Here is a 20,339-nt window from a genome sequence, read left to right as displayed (position 1 = left end):
TTTAATATTTTTGCGACGCGTGTTTATTCTTCGATACTTTTGATAACTTAGTTAATAGTTTTTTAAAATTTAATAAAATTGGGAGTCTGAAAATATATAGTTATCCATCTTCCTCCGATTACGTGACCAGATGACATGTATATGAATTTCACATTTTAATCTTATTACAAATCTTCCTACTTTGAAACCGAAAAGTCATGCAGGTAAAAAATGACGCAACAAACAAAATTTAATTGCTTCATAACTATTAGCATTACTTTTCGCAATATTTAAAATATAGCAAAAAAAAAAAAAAATCATATCAATAATAACACAAAAATGTTTTTGTTTTTTTAAATAACTCGTATTAAAAAAAATATGTAAAAAAATAATAAGTTAAAGCCATACCAAATAAACAACAGTCCAAATAAAAAATTTCAAGATTTAACTTGGTTAATAAATGTTTACCAAAAGTGTTAAATGATGTTTGTCTTTTCGTGTCGTTAAGTTATTATGAGTTACTTTTTAAATAAATCATCAGGAACAAACTCCAATTTACAAAACAAAAGTCAAATATGGTGAAGATAAAAATCATGTTTGTGATACTTCTACTTAATGGGTTTTTAGATCTTTCTGCTACTAGTAAGATTTTTTAAACTTAAAACTTTTTTTCCTTATTTATTATATTTTGTATTTATACTATATATAAATATATAAAAATATTCGTTTAATAAAACCTAAAAAAAAAAAAAAAAAAAGAAAAATTGCCAAGGTATAAAAACATTTCTTATATGATATTACCACTAAGCTAAAAAATATTTTATGCATATATCGTGAAATAATACATAAAAAAACTAATAGCTCAAAGATGTCAAGAAAAATAAAATCCACTAAATTTTTAATTTTTTCTTAACCAAGTTAACTTTACAAAGAAGACAAACTTAAATTATTACGACAGAGCATATACTTTTGATCCGCGAGGTACAGTGAACTTTTTAACAATAAGCCTAGCGGTTTCCTCAATGTAACATTTAGTAATAGTATTATGGAATATTTATATTAGTATTATGGAATTTTTATAATAGTATTATGGAAGGATTGATGGCACGAAAATATGCAAGTTTTTTAGTATATTCTTTCATTTTTAGAATTTTTAATGCTGCAACCAACTCATTTTTTAACCAACAAAAAAAACAAAACAAAATTTTTAATAAAACAAACAAATGGCGTATAAATGCATTTTTGGGGTGTGAATTTGAAAAACTTTTTAAAATAACTTTTACGCTTTTCGTGCTTGTTGCGATAGAGCTGGTGTGAAAATAAAACCAATAGTAAAAAAATTAAATAACAAACTATATACATAATACTAAAAATTTTTAAAAAAGATTTGCCCACTCTAAATTTTTTGTTGTTTATGAATTTTTTTGCTGGCAGTTCTAAAAAAGCAAAAAAATTTTCAACCGTTTTAAAGTCCTGAGGTTTTTAGGGCCGGCCGAAAACTGAGCGCCCATACATCTTTAGTGTCTCACAATTATTTCATTGCCAAACTATTAAAAAAAAAATGCTTATGAGGTAGAAGAAAGGCAATATTTTTTTTACCGTTACCAGAGTATAGATAGAGCCGATTAAACATCTCGATGCATGCTATTTTGACTGATATTAAAAAATATAGAAAAGCTAAAAAGAGGCAAGCTCTTTAACTATTTGTTTTCCTGTATATTGCAAATTCGTTCAATTATTATAAGTTTAGGAACTAGAGTTGATTATACGCTGTGTTACTTACGGGACGCAAAAAAATGTCGCATTAAACCTAATGTTTTCAGTTGAATATTTCAAGCCAAATATTTAACCTACATAAATTGGCTTCTTAAATTAAATTAAGTAGTTATTATTCTGCGTAAAATTATTCAAAAGATTGTTTTAGCTATTTATTTATATAACTTAAATCAAATAAGTTATCTTTACTTATGAGGACAATTCTACGCTTTTATCAAAATGTAGTTTAGCTGCCATTTATATAAAAAAAATGACGTAAGACTTTAATTTAGAATAAAAAGCAAAAAAATAACACAAATAACATTATTAATCAAATTTTAGAATTTTAAAACTTATGCCAAACCAATGATAACTTGGTTTTTGTTTGAATTTTTTATTTTTATTTTATTGAAATAACTCACTTGAGTGTGGAATTGCCCATGTAAAGAATTTGAATTTTGCTATGACCTGTGTTATTGAATTTTGCTATGACCTGTGTTATTGAATTTTGCTATGACCTGTGTTATTGAATTTTGCTATGACCTGTGTTATTGAATTTTGCTATGACCTGTGTTATTGAATTTTGCTATGACCTGTGTTATTGAATTTTGCTATGACCTGTGTTATTGAATTTTGCTATGACCTGTGTTATTGAATTTTGCTATGACCTGTGTTATTGAATTTTGCTATGACCTGTGTTATTGAATTTTGCTATGACCTGTGTTATTAATGAATTGTAAAGATTTTTTTTTAAACTTCTTCACAATGGCTACTATTTGTAGATAGCTCCAAATAGTCTCAAAGTAGTGTTGCTCCATAATTGAAACATATAAAAAAAAAAAGGTGCTCCAAGCGAACCTATTGGTCTTATCACAAATTCACGCCTCCTTCCTTACCAATGTCGTTTATTAGGCTTGAACCAGTTTTGAACCAGGAGCCTCTTGGTTCTGAGCCAGAACTCTAACCAATGCGCCACCGCTGCTGTAACAAAGACTGTGATAATGTCAAAGAGCGCCTTAACAAAATTGATTGTTCTGAATTCAAGTGGTATTTTATGGTGATTTTAAGATTTTCTTTCTTGCTTGGCTTGGAAGGTGGGTACACAAAGTATTCCTGTTTCCTTTGTTTATGAAACAGCAGGGCTGATGACGATCATTACAAGAACGTTTAATAGCCCCTGTGAGTGGAACGGCAGATAAATTGTTCAATGTTTTCAAGCGGCCTCAAGTAGATTTTAACAAACTCTTATTACCCCACTTCTTAATAATACCAAATTAGGGTTGGTAAAAGAGTTTAGAAAAGTTGTAGATTTAAGAGGAGAAGCTATACAAGAAATTCGCATGTTTCTAGACATCTGAGTCAAAGAAATTTGAGAAAATCATCTGAGGCAAAGAAATTTTTTAAAAGCTGAGACAAAAAATTTCAATCACAATTGATTTAGGGTAAAGTAGGGTAATTTCGGCATACTAAGCTATTTTGTTGTTTATAGACAATGGTTGATTTAATAACGTTAAAAAATCATAGTTTTATGTAAAATTTGTTTTACAAAATACTCAAAAATGACGAAATTAGCAACCTAGTATGGTATTTTTGGTACAATAATACAGTAAATTCGGCATGCTTAAGAAAATTAAGACGTTCGTTGAAAACGCGTTAATATAATTAAAATATTATAAACAGCTATAAATCTGCATTGTATAAAGTAATTGTCTCTAAAATGGAATTTGTTACACCTAATTGGCATTTAATTAAGGGCGTTGCAATTGCCAAGACAAATAATTTTTGAACCACCTTTTTTAGTAGAGTATGAATATATCACCCAAAACAGAAACCTTATAAGAAAAATGTGCTTCCAAAGTAAAATTGTAAATGAAATGATTACTAATTTCTATGATTTCGATGATTATTTCTAAATTCTGTTTAAATAAGAATTCACGTTTATAAGCTCAAAAATAGTTCATATAGCTCATAAGGAGTGTCAACTTATTGTTGCTCACATTTTATTCAGTTTATATTTTTGAATAAAATAAATAACAACTTTTGGTAAAAATTTCCGAAAAAAAATTATTTATTCTACATTTTCAAAAAGCTAAAAATGTTAAGAAAAAGCTAATAATCATAAATTACCTGTAATATACCTATATTGTAATGTACCTGTAATTTAAAGATAAAATTTAAATCAATATTTTTAGAAAAGTTGTTTATCTTGCTACAATACTCAACTATAATTTTAAGATTCCAATAAATAAATATTTTTAGGTGTTTTTTGAAGGGGTGTTGAAATTATCTCCCTACCGAAATTACCCTACTATTCTATACTATATTATAGTCAGTTTTCTTTCAATAGTTGCCATTATTGAGGATCTATAGGATGTTTATTAAAAAAAGCTTTTGGAGTAAGTTGGCAAAATTTCACGGTGCCAATTACATATTAAAAACTCTAAATTACATATTTTGTTTCTCAATTGCATTTTACGATTTCTCAATTACATAATGAGAAAAAGTTTATTGAAAATATTAATATAAAAATACTAATTAATATTCAAGACAGCAGTAGCACAGTAATTAAAATGTTGTTACGGTAATATAAGGTTCATTTTCGATACTTGCGTGTTTCAATGCTTGCGTGTTTTGATGCCTTTATTAAGTTATTATTATCATTATAGTTTTATATTTTAAGTTGTGAGTTTGATAACATGTTCAAAAGTTTCAAATTTTATTTTTATTTTTTGCTAAAAATTAATACTTAAAGGTCAAATTCCGGAGAGTTGTCCAAAACGTTTACTTTCAAAAATTCCTGGTAACCACCTTTATCACAAGAAAAACAAGCCGATCTATATTGCGCATCGCGGTCAACCAAAAGTTTATTTGGAAAATACATTGGAAGGAATAAAAAGTACGGTCGATATTAAAGCAGACGGATACGAGCTTGATATATTTTTAACTAAAGATGAAAAGCTTATAGTTTTTCACTACGAAAATACTTTAGTGAGTTTTTAATTTACTTTTATATATATATATATATATATAATATATATATATATATATATATATATATATATATATATATATATATATATATATATATATATATAAATTTATGCAACTTTAAAATCTATTCTACAAAATAGAGTGCTCAATGTTCTTAAAATAACAGAGCAATTAGTAGAAAATAACTTGAAATTTTTTTTTTTTTCATTTAACACTTTGTTTCATCAATAAAGACTCATCAGATTTCTGACGAGTCTTATTTGATGAAACACAGTGTTAAATGAAAAAAAAATTTTTGTTAAGTGATTTTCTACTAATTTATATATATATATATATATATATATATATATATATATATATATATATATATATATATATATATATATATATATATATATATATATATATATATATATATATATATATATATATATCTATATATATATATATATTTTGGTGAATATTTCTTTGTTTTTAGCTGACTAAGGAAGATCAACTCAACGCATTTTTTGTAACTTGTTTTTATATATTCTTATTAAGAAAACAGCGTTATTTATACTAAATCTGACATAGTTGGCAATTATCAGTAACTAAAATTAAGATAATAATTATCAACTTTCTACCATATATTAAATACTGTAAAAATACTAGACGTCATCGCGTGGTTTAACAAATGTTTATGACAATATATATATATATATATATATATATATATATATATATATATATATATATATATATATATATATATATATATATATATATATATATTTTTTTTTTTTTTATTTCGATTTCAGTGTAAAATGCCTTAGACCCATTTTAGGACCTGGCTGGTGTCGATAAAAATATATCAGATTGCACATACGACGAGTTATTACAACTAAACCTCACAGATAATGTTATCAGAGGTAATCATTTTAAACGCTGAAATTTATTGTTTTTTAAAATTAATATACATTTATAAACATAATAATTTTTTTGGATTTAGGGTAGATTATATATTTATTATGATCACCTTATTGAAAGCGAAAATTGGAATATTTTCAAAATTTATTATGCTGGATCCTAAATTTTTGCGAATAAACATTTTTTGGAGATCACGTCTTATGATCCATTCAGATAATTGGGTACCCGAATTTTTTACTTAAATACACAGAGGTTTTAAAAAAGTAGCGAAAATGCTTATATTACCCAGACCACATGATAATATGAGCACTTTAAATCAGCTCAAAAAAAACATTAAGTAAAGAAATACAAACCTGACAATTAGAACTTATTTCTGGAACATAGCTATCCGTTATTAACAAAACCTATAATTAAAAGATCGATTTTTAAGCCACTTTTTATTGAAACAATACTACTTTCTTTTATTAAAAAAAAAAAAAAGCAATTAGTTATTTTTTTAATTTAATTAACTTAAACTTTTAAACGATAAAAATATAAGTTTTTTGAATTTAAATTACAGAAAGATATTGTTAAACTATTAAAAAATTTTACTATATTTTTCTTTTATTCAAAAAGCAATTAAATAAACCACAGCAGTTTTTAAACTTTAAACTAGGTAATTTCACGAAAATGGTGTTTCTAAACGAAGTCAAAACAAATGTTTCTATGCATTTTTTTCCAAACAAAAATGAAACGGATTTTTAGCTAATATATTTTTCTTCAAGAAAAAATAAATATCTATATATCAACATCAAAATTTCACGCCACAGATTCTTTTATGTATAATGATTAATAACTTTAACAACACAAAAATGTAAATAACGCTTTAATTAGGTTAGAGTGGCTACAGGTTACAGGTTACTGCGTAAAAGTTTAGGGTAATCATACTACTTTCTATTATCACCACATAAAGTCAATTCAAGAAATACGAAACAACTTGCTCCCATCATAGAAATCTTTTGGTATGCTCCCATCATAGAAATCTTTTGGTATGCTCACCCAGGTGCTCATATTAGTCAAATCTAACCTTTATGTTTAATAAAAATATATAATTCAAAAAAATTCTTCTATTAGGCGGGAAAGAGTATCGTTTCAAAAGTACAAGTAAAATACCTTTGCTTAAAGATGTTTTAACAGCAATGAAAAATACAGATTTATTGCATGTCTTAGAGGTAAAAAAATAATAAAAAAAAGATTCAACAACTTTTTTATTTAATAATATTTAAGTCATACTCAATCACGAAAAATAAAAAATTCCAAAAAACCTCACCTTTTTATGTTTTGCTTTGTAGATGAAACCAGAATATTTTGATAGAAACGATCATTCACAGAGCGAGATTATTGGTCAAAAAGTTGCCAAGTTAGTGACCGAAATGAATTTAGTTGAGAAAGCTGTTATAATCTCGTTCGATTATAGAAAAATTCGTGCTGCAAAAAAAGAAAATGAAAACCTGGTCGTCGGAAGTTTGGTTATGAATGATTTTTCACTTATTCCAAAAAGTAGGTGGGATTTAGGTTTGTTTCCTGAATTACAACAATGCTTCTTTGATGCTCCAAACAATACTTTAGATTTTTATCATTTTTTGATTGAAAGTGGAATTTTATTTAAAGCAGGTGGTGCATCGTTGTTTATTGCCGGTCTTAATGTGTACGAAGAGAGACCATTGCCAAATAACACATTAACGGTTTTGAAGAATAATTACCGCAATGACATAAATTCAGGATTTTATACTGCTTACAGTATGTACAACACCGAAGACCAAAATTTAGCTTTTCAAACTAAATATAAAACACTGTTTTCACAAGGAGCTGAGCTTTTAATCACAGATGATGTTAGGAGATTGCGCAAGCTTCTTCAAAGTTCTTCGGCACACAAAAATATTGCAGTTTGTTCATGTTTTATGGCTTTTTATTTGCTAGCGTGTTCTTGGTTAATGATTAACACTGTTTAATCCAACATAACGTTGCTATAGTAACTAATTTTAATACTAATAATATGATTTTGTTTTATTTTAAACTTGTAATATTTTATTTTATTTTCAGAAAATGTAACATTTTCTAATCAGATCGTTTTCTCTTTTCTGTTAAAAAATTTGTTTGAAATATATAATAGATAAATATAGTTTGAAACTATGCACATAAAAAAAGTACTGCGGAAAATAATTTCAAATTTTGTTAAATAGAAAGAAGTTTCTACATTAGTTTAAAAAAACAAACAAATGGTTACTAATGGATTATAGTAAATCTATTAACTCGAACTATTTTTTCGCACCCTTTCAGCAAATTTCTTTGGAAAACTCAAACTTTTTGTATGGGAATTAAAAATAATACAAATTCAAAAAAAATTGAGTCATTCCATATAAAACATAAAATAACCGTAGTCTTGTATTTTCTTTACTTTTTTGTTGTATTTAGATCTGAATATAATAGATCGTTACCAGACGTAAAATAATGCATAATTATTATAATAAAACTTTGAATTTTTGCTTTTGACCAAAGACTTCTTAATAGAATTTTTTTTTTCGTTTTGTTTGCTAATTTTTTAACTTCTCTATTTTTTAATATCTTTTTTATTTATTTTTTAGTCTATATATTATTTTGTTTCTTTATAAAATTTATATAATATACAGTGGCGGATCCAGCATTTTTTAATCTTTGAGATAGCTAACTTCCAGACATGGAGCTAACTCCAAACATTTTTATGTTTATACTTATATCAAATAATGAGGGTTTGGAAAAAATTGCGATGATTGGAGGCTGGGAACAAAAAAGCCCCATAATTTTTGCTACACCTGCCCCAGACGTGAGAGCAACAAGTTGATGAAATATTTTTTGTATTATTCTCAACTAGACTTATATTCATCAATAATTTTTAAGTTTCATTATATTATCTCTCAGCGTTCAAAAATTATGACCATATAAGAAAAATTAGAGATAACACTATCTATAAGTTAGCTATCTCAAAGATTAAAAAATGCTGGATCCGCCACTGATATAACATAATAAATATAATATAATAAATATTTTTTTTTCTTTGAGATTTATTAAACTGTAAATTTTATTTCACTATTATTGTTATTTTTATTCCTGTTATTATTTTGATATTTTACATTATTATTATTAATTTCATAAAATCGTCACGACGTCATCACAATATTCTTGATTAAATAAGTAAACTTGTTACAACTTAAGATATTCGGAAATATCTGATATTTTACGTGTCAGAATGAAACTATTCAAAGACTTTTAAAAAGAATTGAATTATTAGATTCGAAAAAAGAAACCGAAAATAGTTCAGCTACGTTTTGGTCAAATCTTTGTAACAAAAATAAATCTGCGGAAAAAGCTATTGTTGTAATCTCAATTACTAAAACTATATTATCTGAACAGGCAGAGAAAAAAAAGGCGTGAAACATTATCGTTTTTGGAATTCCAGAATCAAATAGTTTAAATAAACTTGAAAAAAACAACGACGATAAAAAAATAATTGACCAGATATTTGAAGAAATTAGTAAAAACATAAAATATACAAATGTCTTCATTAATCCCGATATGACACTCGCCGAAAGGCAAATCGATTCTCAACTTAGATAAGAAATAAAAAAAACCAAATACTGCTAGAAAATGAACCAAACCCACCTTTCAATGGTGCATTAAGCGCAACGAAGTCATTAAACTCAATTTTATTAAACAAAAAAATATAAAAAATTGAATTAATTTTCAAACCATTAAATAAATTACTGAAACAAATCCGTAAAAGCTATATAAACATCGACTCCCTATTAAATAAACGCCATGAGCTCAAACAAATTGTTAACAATCAGAAATCCGAAATTATTTTTTTAACAGAAACTCTGCCTAAAAATAAAAAAATTAAAGTTAATGATTTACTATATACAAATCACAGCAATAGTTCTTGCCGAAGAAGTTTAGCAATATTTATACATAGCAAACTAAAGTCATCCTTAATAAACATAGATATATTTCCATCTGAATCGCTCAGTTGAGAAATTACAACGAAAACTTTTAAGTTATTGTTAAGTTTATATTACAGATCACCGAATAGTAACGATGAAAACACTAACTGCGTAAATCAACACATTGCGAAACTTTCTAACAAATATCCAAACATTCTTATTATTCGAGATTTTAACTACCCAGATATCAGCTTGCAAAATCCAAAACAACCTATTACAAATGCCTCTAAATCAACTAAATTTACTAAAAAATAATTCTTTTTTAACCCAACATATTTCAAAAGCAACACACATCAGACAAAATCAAAATCCTTCTACAATTGGCCTCTTTTTTACTTATGATGAAAATATGATTTCCTTTTTAACTCATCTAGCACCCATTGGTAAAATTTATCATCAACTACTCTACTTTACTGTGTCGATTGAATCTATTGTGAATAGATTCAATCGACGCAGTAAAGTACAGTAACACCATACCAATACAAAACAATTATACACAAAAGGGAACTATGACAAAATTAATAAAGACCTTGCAAATATTAAACTCTGTCCAACATCCAACTCAGACCAACTATGGAGTATCTTTTTCAATTAACTTAAAACTAGTATTAACAATAATATACCGAAATCTAGCTTTAAAAATATAAAACGCTCAAAATGGATTTCAAATGGATTTAATTTCAAAATGGATTGACTTTCAAATAATAAATGAACTTAAACTTAAGCGAAAGAAATACCGTGTATATAAATATTAAACAAAAATGAAGAAACATAATGAGTACCGCATTTCACGAAACAAAACAAAAGCAGCGTGCAGAAAAGCAATGATCGAATTTGAAAAAAAACTTGCTAGAGACATAGACCAAAATCCACAAGCATTTTACTCGTATGTCAAATTAAAAAGAAAAAACAAAGATGCATTCCCTGACATCCAATACCATAATATTGTTGCAACTACTGATCTAGATAAAGCTCATCTATTCAATAGTTATTTTTCTAACTATTGAACAGATGAGCTTTACTTTTTCAAACATAAAAATAACAGCATTAGCACCATTTGACCTAACATATAAAAAATCCACTATCAAACAATATTGATAAGTCCAGAAATTATATAAACATACCTTAAAAGTCTGAACTCATTTAAATCACTAGGCCCTGATAAATTATACCCAATAATATTTAAGAAAACTTGCTTTCAAATGTCTAAACATCTATGTACTATATTTAACAAAATCCTTGAGAGTAGATTAATACTTCAAATAAGGAAAAATGCAACAATTACACCCATATTCAAAAAAGTAGACAGATCAAAAGCACTTAATTATAGACCAATCAGTATAACTTGTGCTTCAATAAAAATTTTTGAAAATATTATAAAAAATCATATTATTACACACCTGATTAACAATAACTTATTAAGTCCACACCAATATAGATTTCGTCTAGATCATTTCTGCTTAACTAACCTTTTAACTGTAGTTAATTATTTGACATCATCACTTGATAATAATATTCCCATTGACAACATTTAACTCAATTTTGAAAAAGCCTTTGACAAAGTTCCACACAAATTTCTTATTTATAAACTTATAGCTTATGGTATAAATGGATCAATACTATATTGGATTAAAAACTTCTTGAAAAACCGTAGACAAAGAGTTGTTGTTAATGGTAATTACTCAAACTGGGTACCCGTTAAAAGTGGAGTTCCCTAAGGCGTCACTTTTTATTATATTTGTCAACGATATCCCTGAAGTAATCAAATCAAAAGCTGCTCTTTTCGCTGACGATACCAAAATCTTCCGTTTTATTGAAAATATTTAATCTGTGCAAGAACTACAAAATGACATCAACGCTCTTGTTACATGGTCTCAAAAATGAGGAATGAAATTTAACATTGATAAATGTTCTGTAATGCACTTAGGACACAACAACCAATCCCATACTTATAATATGATCCAGAGAAAAATATAAGAGTAAACATTTAACCCACAAATTGCAAACGAGATTTAGGTTTTCACATAGATTCGAACTTATTATTTTCCAAACACACAACTATTCAAGTCAACAAAGCCACACAAATAATAGGAATAATAAAAAGAACATTTACATCATATCCAGATTTATAATCCTTCAAAAAAAATATTTTCAGTTCTAGTACGTCCTCACCTAGAATACTGCGGATCAATCTGTAATCCTGGACTTCTCAAAGACAAACGGCAAATAGAATAGAAAATATTTATAGAAATATTATCTATTCTATTTATTTTTATATAAATAGAAAATATGTTAAGAAGAACTTCAAAACGAATCAATGGATTATACAACCTACCGTATGAACAAAGATTGTTGGCATTAAATATGACAACTGTAAAATACAGGCTACTTCGTGCAGACCTAATCAACGTCTGTAAATGGTACAAAAATAACAATAGTGGTAGAAGTCTATTTGAAATAGATAGCCAATTTATTACTCGTGATCATGTATATAAACTAAAAAAAGTTCATACGTAAATTTAATCTTCACGATTAAATTTACGTATGAACTTTTTTTCTCTAAGAATAATAAATAAATGGAATGCTATTCCTGTGAGGTGAGGTGCCTCAAATATATATATATATTTTTTCATTTTTTTTTTTTAGGTGCCGCAAGAAGTCCTTGTCACAGAACACCGCGGAAGCGCATTTAACCAGGAAGTTCACGCATCCTTCCTTACCGTGACGCGAAAGTTTGTCCAGAGCTCGTTTCGAACCTGGATCTCCTGCTTATAAAGCAAGCGCTCTAACCACTGCGCCACGGCCGCACATAATATTTCTAATGACATTGTATCAGTGTTATCTCTAAAAACGTTTAAGCTGCTTCTAGACAACCACCTAAAAAATCAATGGCTTCTCTACAAATAATCCACATTTTATTTTCTATTAGTTATGCAAACACTGTAATTGTCAAGTATTATATAACTAGGTTGACAGGCAGTTTTTGCCTACACAATTTATTGTAAAACCTTAATGCTAAAAAAAAAAATAGAAGGCCTCGACACCGTATGGGAATTTTCTTGACTGAAGGCCGGTTTTAAAATAAATGTTTAAAGTTGAAAAACCTGTAGCTGTTTTCAACGAAATTTAAAATAAATAATTTATGTCTTTAAAATGCTGCGTACCAAATTCTTACTCAAATTATAAATCTTCAAATTGTAGAATATCTGTATACAAATATCCTTGTGAAGTATCTGAAAAAAACAAGTGGTTTATGAGTATTCCTCCCTTACACTGGACTTTAACAAAATACCGGTTTTTGCATCCATTTAAAACAAACATAATATCCATTTAAAACAACCGTGACATTGATTTAAAACAACCATGACGTTCGTGACAATCGATTAAAAAAATCGTGATTTTTAATTAAAACAATTGTGATTTTCAATTAAAACATTTAACGCATGCGCAATCTCAACATTCTATATTATTCAAAAAAAAAAGGTTTTATTTATTTATTTAAATTCATTTTTTATTAATATTATATTAATTTATTTTAATTTAATGGAAATTATTTTAATTTTAAACTGATGTCATATTTGATTTAAATGGATGCAAAGCCCGTTATAGTGTTGTTTGTAAATTGCATTGGCCAGATGATGCTGAGTTTACTTTTTATTGTGTTAAATTGAGACCAAATAATCCTCCATCAGTGTTTCCGAATATCTCTAAAAGTTGTCTATCTTCTCCACCACCAAAAATGAGAAAAAATTTTATCTTCTTCAGATAGAGGTATCAAAAAAAATTAATTCGAAGAATATTAAATAATTGATAATTTCAAGTTTGAAGATATTGAAAAATACTTATCTACTGAAAATGATATAATTACTTACAAGCAAAACAATTCTATTTTTATCCAGCCTAAAGTTTTTAGTTGTGGGGTTCCACAACTTTTGCTGATAATTAATCAAAGTTTAATGTTTGAAGCATTTCATTACGGTTTAAAATGTACTGTTAAACCTTTTTCGAAAAACAGAATAACTTCATTTAATACAAAGTCAGCTTTAAATGACGCTCTAAGATATCTAGAAGTTAAAGATGAGGATCATAAAACCCAAATATTATTTCAGCATCTTAATGTAATGAGAGATCATTACATTAAGATGCTGATCAATTTTTTAAGTTCTGTGCTAAAAAACCTGGTGGAAAAAAAAAGAAATTGTTTTATTTATAGATGAAATTTGATGAAGTTTATGTAAAAGCTGCTTTATTATATCAAAGTGGAAATATTAATGGAAAAGCTGTTAATTATACAAAAATTAGCTACTAATGTAATCTCATTTATGATCAAAAGTTTTTATGGTGGATCTGAATTTTTTGCAAGAGTTTTACCAGTTAGTAATCTAACATCAGATTTCCAACTTGACCAATACAAATTAATTGTAAACACCATAGAAAGTTCTATATGTAATGGTAAAGTAGTTGCAATTATAACTGATGGTAATAAAGTTAACCAAAGCTTTTTTTCTCAATTCAAAACAATAGATGGAAAACCTTGGTTATGTCAAAATGGAAATCTTATATACACTTGACTACTCATCCTAATATAGACCAAGAAAGTGTCAAGGGTACTATCATTTTTTTAGAATTGATTATAGATTTTTGGAAAATAGTGAATGTTAAATGTCTTCGTGCAAATCTTAGATTTAGGGATGAGTCCGATAATGTAATCAGATCTTCAGATGACGTTAACTTAAAAAAATTGCTTGATATTGCAACAATGGCTGAAAATATGAAACCAATATCTGGTAAACGAGTTCGCCAGCTTACACAAGATACAAGTAATGCACTTTCATATACTTGTCGTGGTCTAATTGATTCGACTTGCCATCTTTTATCAAGTGAAAATGAATGTGTAATTTTAGGTTGGTTTTCATCTGATCCGATGGAAAATGCTTTGGTCAATTACGTCAAGATTCAGGTGGTACTTATTTTATAACCGCTAAATCAGTTATTGAAAAATATGTATTCAACATGCTAAGCTGGTGCTGCAGCTAAATATTGATGTAGAAGGAAATGTCGGCCACGAGGGTGTTTTATGTTTTGAAGATTTAGATAATGGGGAAATTGATATCATTTACAACATAGCAGATCTAGAAGATAGCATAAACATAGAAACTTTATATTCTGTTGTGTATATTGCTGGTTATGTTCAAAAGTGTTCCACTGAAGAGATTGGAGATGATACAATTATATATGTTGAAAAATACAGAACTTATGGTCTTTATTTTGCTATATATTTTTTCCTTTATTAAGAGTTTGCAGAACATTTTTGATTCGACAGTTTACATTTAGGGGAGAGTGTGTATGAAAGAGCCAGTTTTAGAATGGCGTGAAAAAAACTCAATTGTAATAACTTTTTTTTTTTTATTCAATAATTACATTATCGGGTAATATGAAAAAGGCCCACCAAGTGACCTTTTTTTTTAAATCGCATTCGCTTGCAACCCCTCACTTTTAAATACTTTTGTAACACTATTGAACAATAAGGACTTGTATACACTTGTTTAAAATCAATAAAGATGTCATTTAAGTACATGTGTTATATTTGTATTATAAATTCATATTTAAATCACAAAAACTAAAAATCATAAAAACAGTAACTTTTTTAATTCACCACTCGATTTAGCAAGTTCATCAATAATTTTATCGTTGGTTATGTTACTCAATATGTCCTTTTCAATGCACATCATCAACAGTGAGTCCAAGTGATCTTCTGTCAACTGACTTCGCAATCTTGTTTTGACACATTTCAACTTGCTGAAACTCCTCTCACAAGCCACTTGGGTAATTGAAATTGTGAGCATGAATTTGTAAGCCCTGTACAGCATGCAGTAGCTCTTGCCGTAAAGATTATATTTTTGAAGCACATGGTAGCAACAGTAAATGCACGAGCGACACTTCTTTAGAGGGCCGCAATTATGGTTGGTGGCGTCATCTTCATTTTCAACCTCATCCTCATCAATCGTGATTTGATCAGAACAATCGTAACTCTCTTCCAATGTTTTTTTTAAAACTGGCCACTTTTTTGCAAAGTCCAACAGCTCAAGCAACAGCTGCGCTTCTTCGCCTAAAATATAAAAAGATAAAGATAATCTTATAAATATTCAAAATAAAGAACAAAAGAGATAACCTTATCTAATGCTAATTAAAAATTTAATGAAGTTTACCAATTTGGAAAACAAAAATACTTAAGCAATTACTAATAAAATTTAACAAGAAACCAATCAATTATATTTATAAGTAAATTTACACACCTGTTGCCAAAATATGACATGAGATTTTCTGAAGGCTTTTTTTGGAATATTACATTCCAATAACTCAGAAAATCTGTTGGGGTCAAAACAACTCATATCAGAGTACAGTTCACCGTGTGATGCAAACCGAGTCGACAGACTTCTTAACACTGTGTCTAGAATACCATTGTGGACCTCTACTTCAAACTTTTTTAAAGGATCTGTAAGTGGATCATCATTTGCTAATTCTCCTGCCATTACTTTTTTTATTCTTTTGCGTACCATTGGCAAATCTGTCTGTATAACACAATCACTCGTCAAGAATGGTTGCGGACACATTAATGAAATGGTCTGCAGCCACCTTAACTTGATCAAAATTGCGTGATTGAGTCTGAATTTCTGAAATAGTTACTTTAACCATCTCAAACGCCTTTATGAAATTCAATCCAGACGTCTGTAGGTATTTGGACAGTGGTGTGGTTGACTCCATTATTCTTAGATATACAAATCCCGTCAGTACAGTCTTATACTTCAATAAGGACGTTAATAGACACTGCGCATCATAGCGTGCTTCAACACTTAATTTAGTGGAAGAGACTGCTATTTCCAGTACTTGAACGACGTCTGTGTATAATGCTCCTTCACCGTCGCGAAACGTATCAAAAAACTTTTGAAGGGCATCGTGTTTGGACCCCCATCTAGTAGCACCGATAACACTTAGTCGTTTGTGCATGTTTTGGCCATTTTTTTCTTTCATGTGATCAGTCCAAAGGTCCATTCTCAAGTAGGACTCACGAAAAAACATAGCAGCCTTTTGAAGTATACCAAAAAGTGTCATTAAAGCTTCATTACTGCTGGTGGCGTCACATACGACCAGATTTAAAACATGCGCATAACACCATGTGTGAATGTGTCCAGGAGACGCTTTTTCTAAGAATGTCGTAAATCCATTGTATGCCCCGGCCATATTAGACGCTCCATCAGTACTATCTGACACATATTTAGTAATATCAATGCCATTTTGTTCCAAAACATTTGACATCAATTTGCACAGATCACTGCCTTTTCCAGAATGTGAATCGACAACACCAATAAGTCGCTCCTCAACTTTGTCGGTAACGTATCGCAGGACTATCGCACATTTATCCGCTTGTGTTACATCTTGAGTTGTGTCAAGTTGCACTGAGAATATCCCCGCTTGTTGTACTTTTTCAGCAATGGCACTTTTCATTAATTTAGCGATTCCTAATATAATTTGGTTTACAGTGGATTTGGAAATGAAAGTATTTCTGTTAGCTCTATTCCTCTTATCCTGTTTATCATTCAGCATGCCTTTGTCGATAATTTCCTTCAAATGCGCTTTTAGAATTTCATCGTACTTCGCAACAAGAATCACGATTTCAAGAAATGTTCCATGATCCACTCTGTCGTTAGCCAAAACATTGACGGCTTCGCAACCAGCCTTACCTCGATATGGCATACCACGTTTACCAATCACTTTGACAATTGACACTACTCTGTCCACGATCAATCTACGATGTAAAACTTGCTGTTTTCGTAGACTATATTGCTGACCTTGTACCATATCTAGAATGGTTCGATTAGCAGAGAAATGTAGATAAGCCTCGACACATTCTTGGTGTCTCTTTGACGATTCGTGTTCCACAATACGTTGATGAATATGAGTCCAACTGTTAAAACCTGTTACAGACGAACTTGGTTTCTGCTTCTCTTATTCCATGTGCCAAACAAACACTGCAAAACAGGCACTCTTCTTCTTCTGAAAATGAAAGAAACATACGCTGCATACCATCTTCAGGACGATAATATACCATTTTTGAATTAAAGTGACGTGATGTTTAGAACGAGGATTGGTTGGGTCATTTCATTAGTGTCAGTATGAACGCCATCTTCATCATCAAGGTTTGTTTGGGTCTCTTTAGCAACGTGAGATTGAACCTCATCAACAGGCTCAGCATCAGCATGGTGTTGCAGGGTATTTGAATTCAGTTTAGAAAACATGGATAGTAGATTTTTAGTTGTTTTAGCATCTTCTCGCAGAAGCTTTATGTTTTTCTCACGTAACTTTTCATGTCCACTTTTTCGCTTAGACATCACACCTGTAAAAAAATAAAAAAATAAACATTTGTATTAGCCTTTTAACTACTATGATTGTTTTTATTGATTATTTTTAAATAAGTGTTAAGAATGGAAGACCTGCGACTGTATTGTTATTTTTGTGTGAAGTTTGTTAATCTGATTATTTTTAAAGAATATAACTTAAAATTTTAGAATATACTAATTTTAATATTTTTTAAAATAAACCTACATTGTTATTAAACCTACATATTTATTAAAATAAACCTACATCTTCATTAATAATAAATCATTCATATTTATTTTTATAAACTGTGTAGGGATTTCTTGTTAATATTATACATACTATATAAAATATAAATAGATTACTTTTAATTTTTAAATAGTAAAATACCATATTAATAAAAAACCAATATTTATATAAATACCTAATTACTTTTTTTGTTAGATATTTTATTTTATATTTATAATATTGTTTTGATTTAGAAAATGTTTATTGAAATAATAAATTATAAAAGAAGCGTTACATTAAATTAAAAATTCTATATAAGATATGTATAATAAATTATTTAACGCGTTTTTATTTAACTCGTTTTATTTAAACAATAATCTATAGTGAAAACAAAGTTGAATAAAGCAAAATCTGAAGTAAATTTCAACTCACAATTTTTTATTACTATTCTAGAAATTTATTAAAAAAATTAAAGAAAATACGTTTTAAAATATTATAAAATTTTAAAATGTTGTATTGCTGACGGCCCACCGGGAAATGTCCCGGTGTCCCGGTAGCCTAATCCGCCCCTGAATGAGAATAATGAAATAACATAATAATAAAAATACATAATAATATAATAAATACATAATAGAATATAATAAAATGAATCAAACAATACAAAAAAAGTTTAAAAAATTATTTTTAAAACTTTTTTTGTATTGAAAATACAAAAAAAGTTTTAAAAATAAAAAAAAATATGACTTTTTCAGAACTTTGACTTTAAAAATTTTTATCAAATATTATTTTAAATTCAAACTATTTCAAAGCTATGTTTTACAACTTCAGGAAAAGTCATTAAAACAACTAATTTCGATAGAATATGCTTAATGAAGCATTACGAAAAATATATGAAGTCGTTAAAGCGCAAAACGATTATTTAGTATAAAAAAAGGTAAATAAATAAGTCGGCTTATTCCTAGCATAAATAGTCGGCTCTTTCAAAAAATTGTTTTTGTTAAATACATAACCTTAAATTAAACAATTTTGAAAAAAGCTTTAATCTAGTATTTTTTGTGTAAATGAAGGGCCAATATATATATATAAGAATGCAGCATGTTTCTTTATCAAATAAAATATTACACTTAATCTTAAAAATAAATAAGTAAACCACCAAAAAATTACTTTTCATTTTCAAAATCTTTAGTGCTCCCTTACGACGCTATTTATTTTAGTAGAACTGTACATTTTTTGTGGGTTACAGGTATCCAGTGTTGCCACACAAAGAGTTAAATACATAAGGATCAGATGCCAGTAAGTTAGAAATAATGGTATTGGCTCCTTCAAAACCTGGCTCTTTCACACACACTCTCCCCTTCTGCAGAGTTGTACAGATTTTCTATTTCAAAGAAACAATGCCAAATACTGGCAAACATTTTTTTAAAGAACTTTGCATTACTTCGCACTCCCAAAAGTAATAAAGAAACTAAACTCAAAGAAATTAAGTTTATGTAAACTTTTTTTTTCCTATTTAGTACAAAAAAAAATTTTTTTTTTTTTTTTTGTACATTATTTCTTTTAAATTGAAAATCTCAATTAAAAATGTTTTTATTTAACTTTACGAGCATTTTAAAAGTTATTAAAAATTTGTTAATTAACCTCGATAAACTATTTTTGCATTAAGAAATTAAAAACTTTTTCAAACAGACTGTTAATTATTTGTATGTTTAATCTTAGCAAAGCTATATAACTTTTACTAATACGCCATTTTTATTTTAATCGGTCTTAAGTCAAAAATTTCCCGCACGGTATCTCGGCCTTTTTTTTTTTGTCCGCATTGTCCGCACGTTGTCAAGGCCTTCTATAAAAAAGGCCTTGCTTTTTACTGCACTGTGTGAATACAATCCGTAACCTCTTTCTTTGAAACATTATTAAAAAGGTGTAAATTTAATGTATATACTTAAGCATTGAATAAATAAAAGTCGCTTTTACACAAACTAATATCTCATATCAGGTAACGTTCAACTTTGCAGCCATTTACCATGGTCCTTTGGAAGATCGAGTTATCGGGAATAAACTGCAATATTTCCTCTATTTATTCAACCATAA

General features: G+C 28.2%; 2 protein-coding genes across 3 annotated transcripts; one reads left to right on the top strand and one right to left on the bottom strand.

The window, feature by feature from the left end:
- Window positions 1–462: 462 nt before the first annotated feature.
- Window positions 463–7,732, top strand: LOC124818651 (uncharacterized). 2 transcript variants are annotated; one of them, XM_065814284.1, is made up of 6 exons: window positions 463–621; window positions 4,487–4,722; window positions 5,549–5,633; window positions 6,745–6,842; window positions 6,963–7,170; window positions 7,282–7,732. In XM_065814284.1, the coding sequence occupies exons 1-6, from the start codon at window positions 555–557 to the stop codon at window positions 7,620–7,622; spliced, it is 1,035 nt and encodes a 344-aa protein (XP_065670356.1). In that variant the 5' UTR covers window positions 463–554; the 3' UTR covers window positions 7,623–7,732. The 2 variants fall into 2 exon arrangements, with proteins under 2 accessions (XP_065670356.1, XP_065670355.1); XM_065814283.1 differs by having other exon boundaries at window positions 6,963–7,732.
- An 8,500-nt stretch (window positions 7,733–16,232) lies between these two features.
- On the bottom strand, window positions 16,233–17,507 carry LOC136088307 (uncharacterized). Its single transcript, XM_065812002.1, has one exon. The coding sequence runs from the start codon at window positions 17,505–17,507 to the stop codon at window positions 16,233–16,235; it is 1,275 nt and encodes a 424-aa protein (XP_065668074.1).
- Between the last annotated feature and the right edge of the window lie 2,832 nt (window positions 17,508–20,339).

Source organism: Hydra vulgaris, chromosome 12, assembly GCF_038396675.1.
Source record: "Hydra vulgaris chromosome 12, alternate assembly HydraT2T_AEP".
Lineage (NCBI taxonomy): Eukaryota > Metazoa > Cnidaria > Hydrozoa > Anthoathecata > Hydridae > Hydra > Hydra vulgaris.
Note: the sequence above shows the minus strand (reverse complement) of the source record. Positions and strands in the feature narration are given on the sequence as shown.

Excerpts from the sequence above, each read along its gene's own strand:
- LOC124818651 (XM_065814283.1), top strand. The coding sequence starts at position 555 with ATGGTGAAGATAAAAATCATGTTTGTGATACTTCTACTTAATGGGTTT. Across the intron at positions 4,723-5,548 it reads TTCACTACGAAAATACTTTA|GACCTGGCTGGTGTCGATAA; the intron begins GTGAGTTTTTAA and ends GACCCATTTTAG. Across the intron at positions 5,634-6,744 it reads CACAGATAATGTTATCAGAG|GCGGGAAAGAGTATCGTTTC; the intron begins GTAATCATTTTA and ends TTCTTCTATTAG.
- LOC136088307 (XM_065812002.1), bottom strand. The coding sequence starts at position 17,507 with ATGGTACAAGGTCAGCAATATAGTCTACGAAAACAGCAAGTTTTACAT.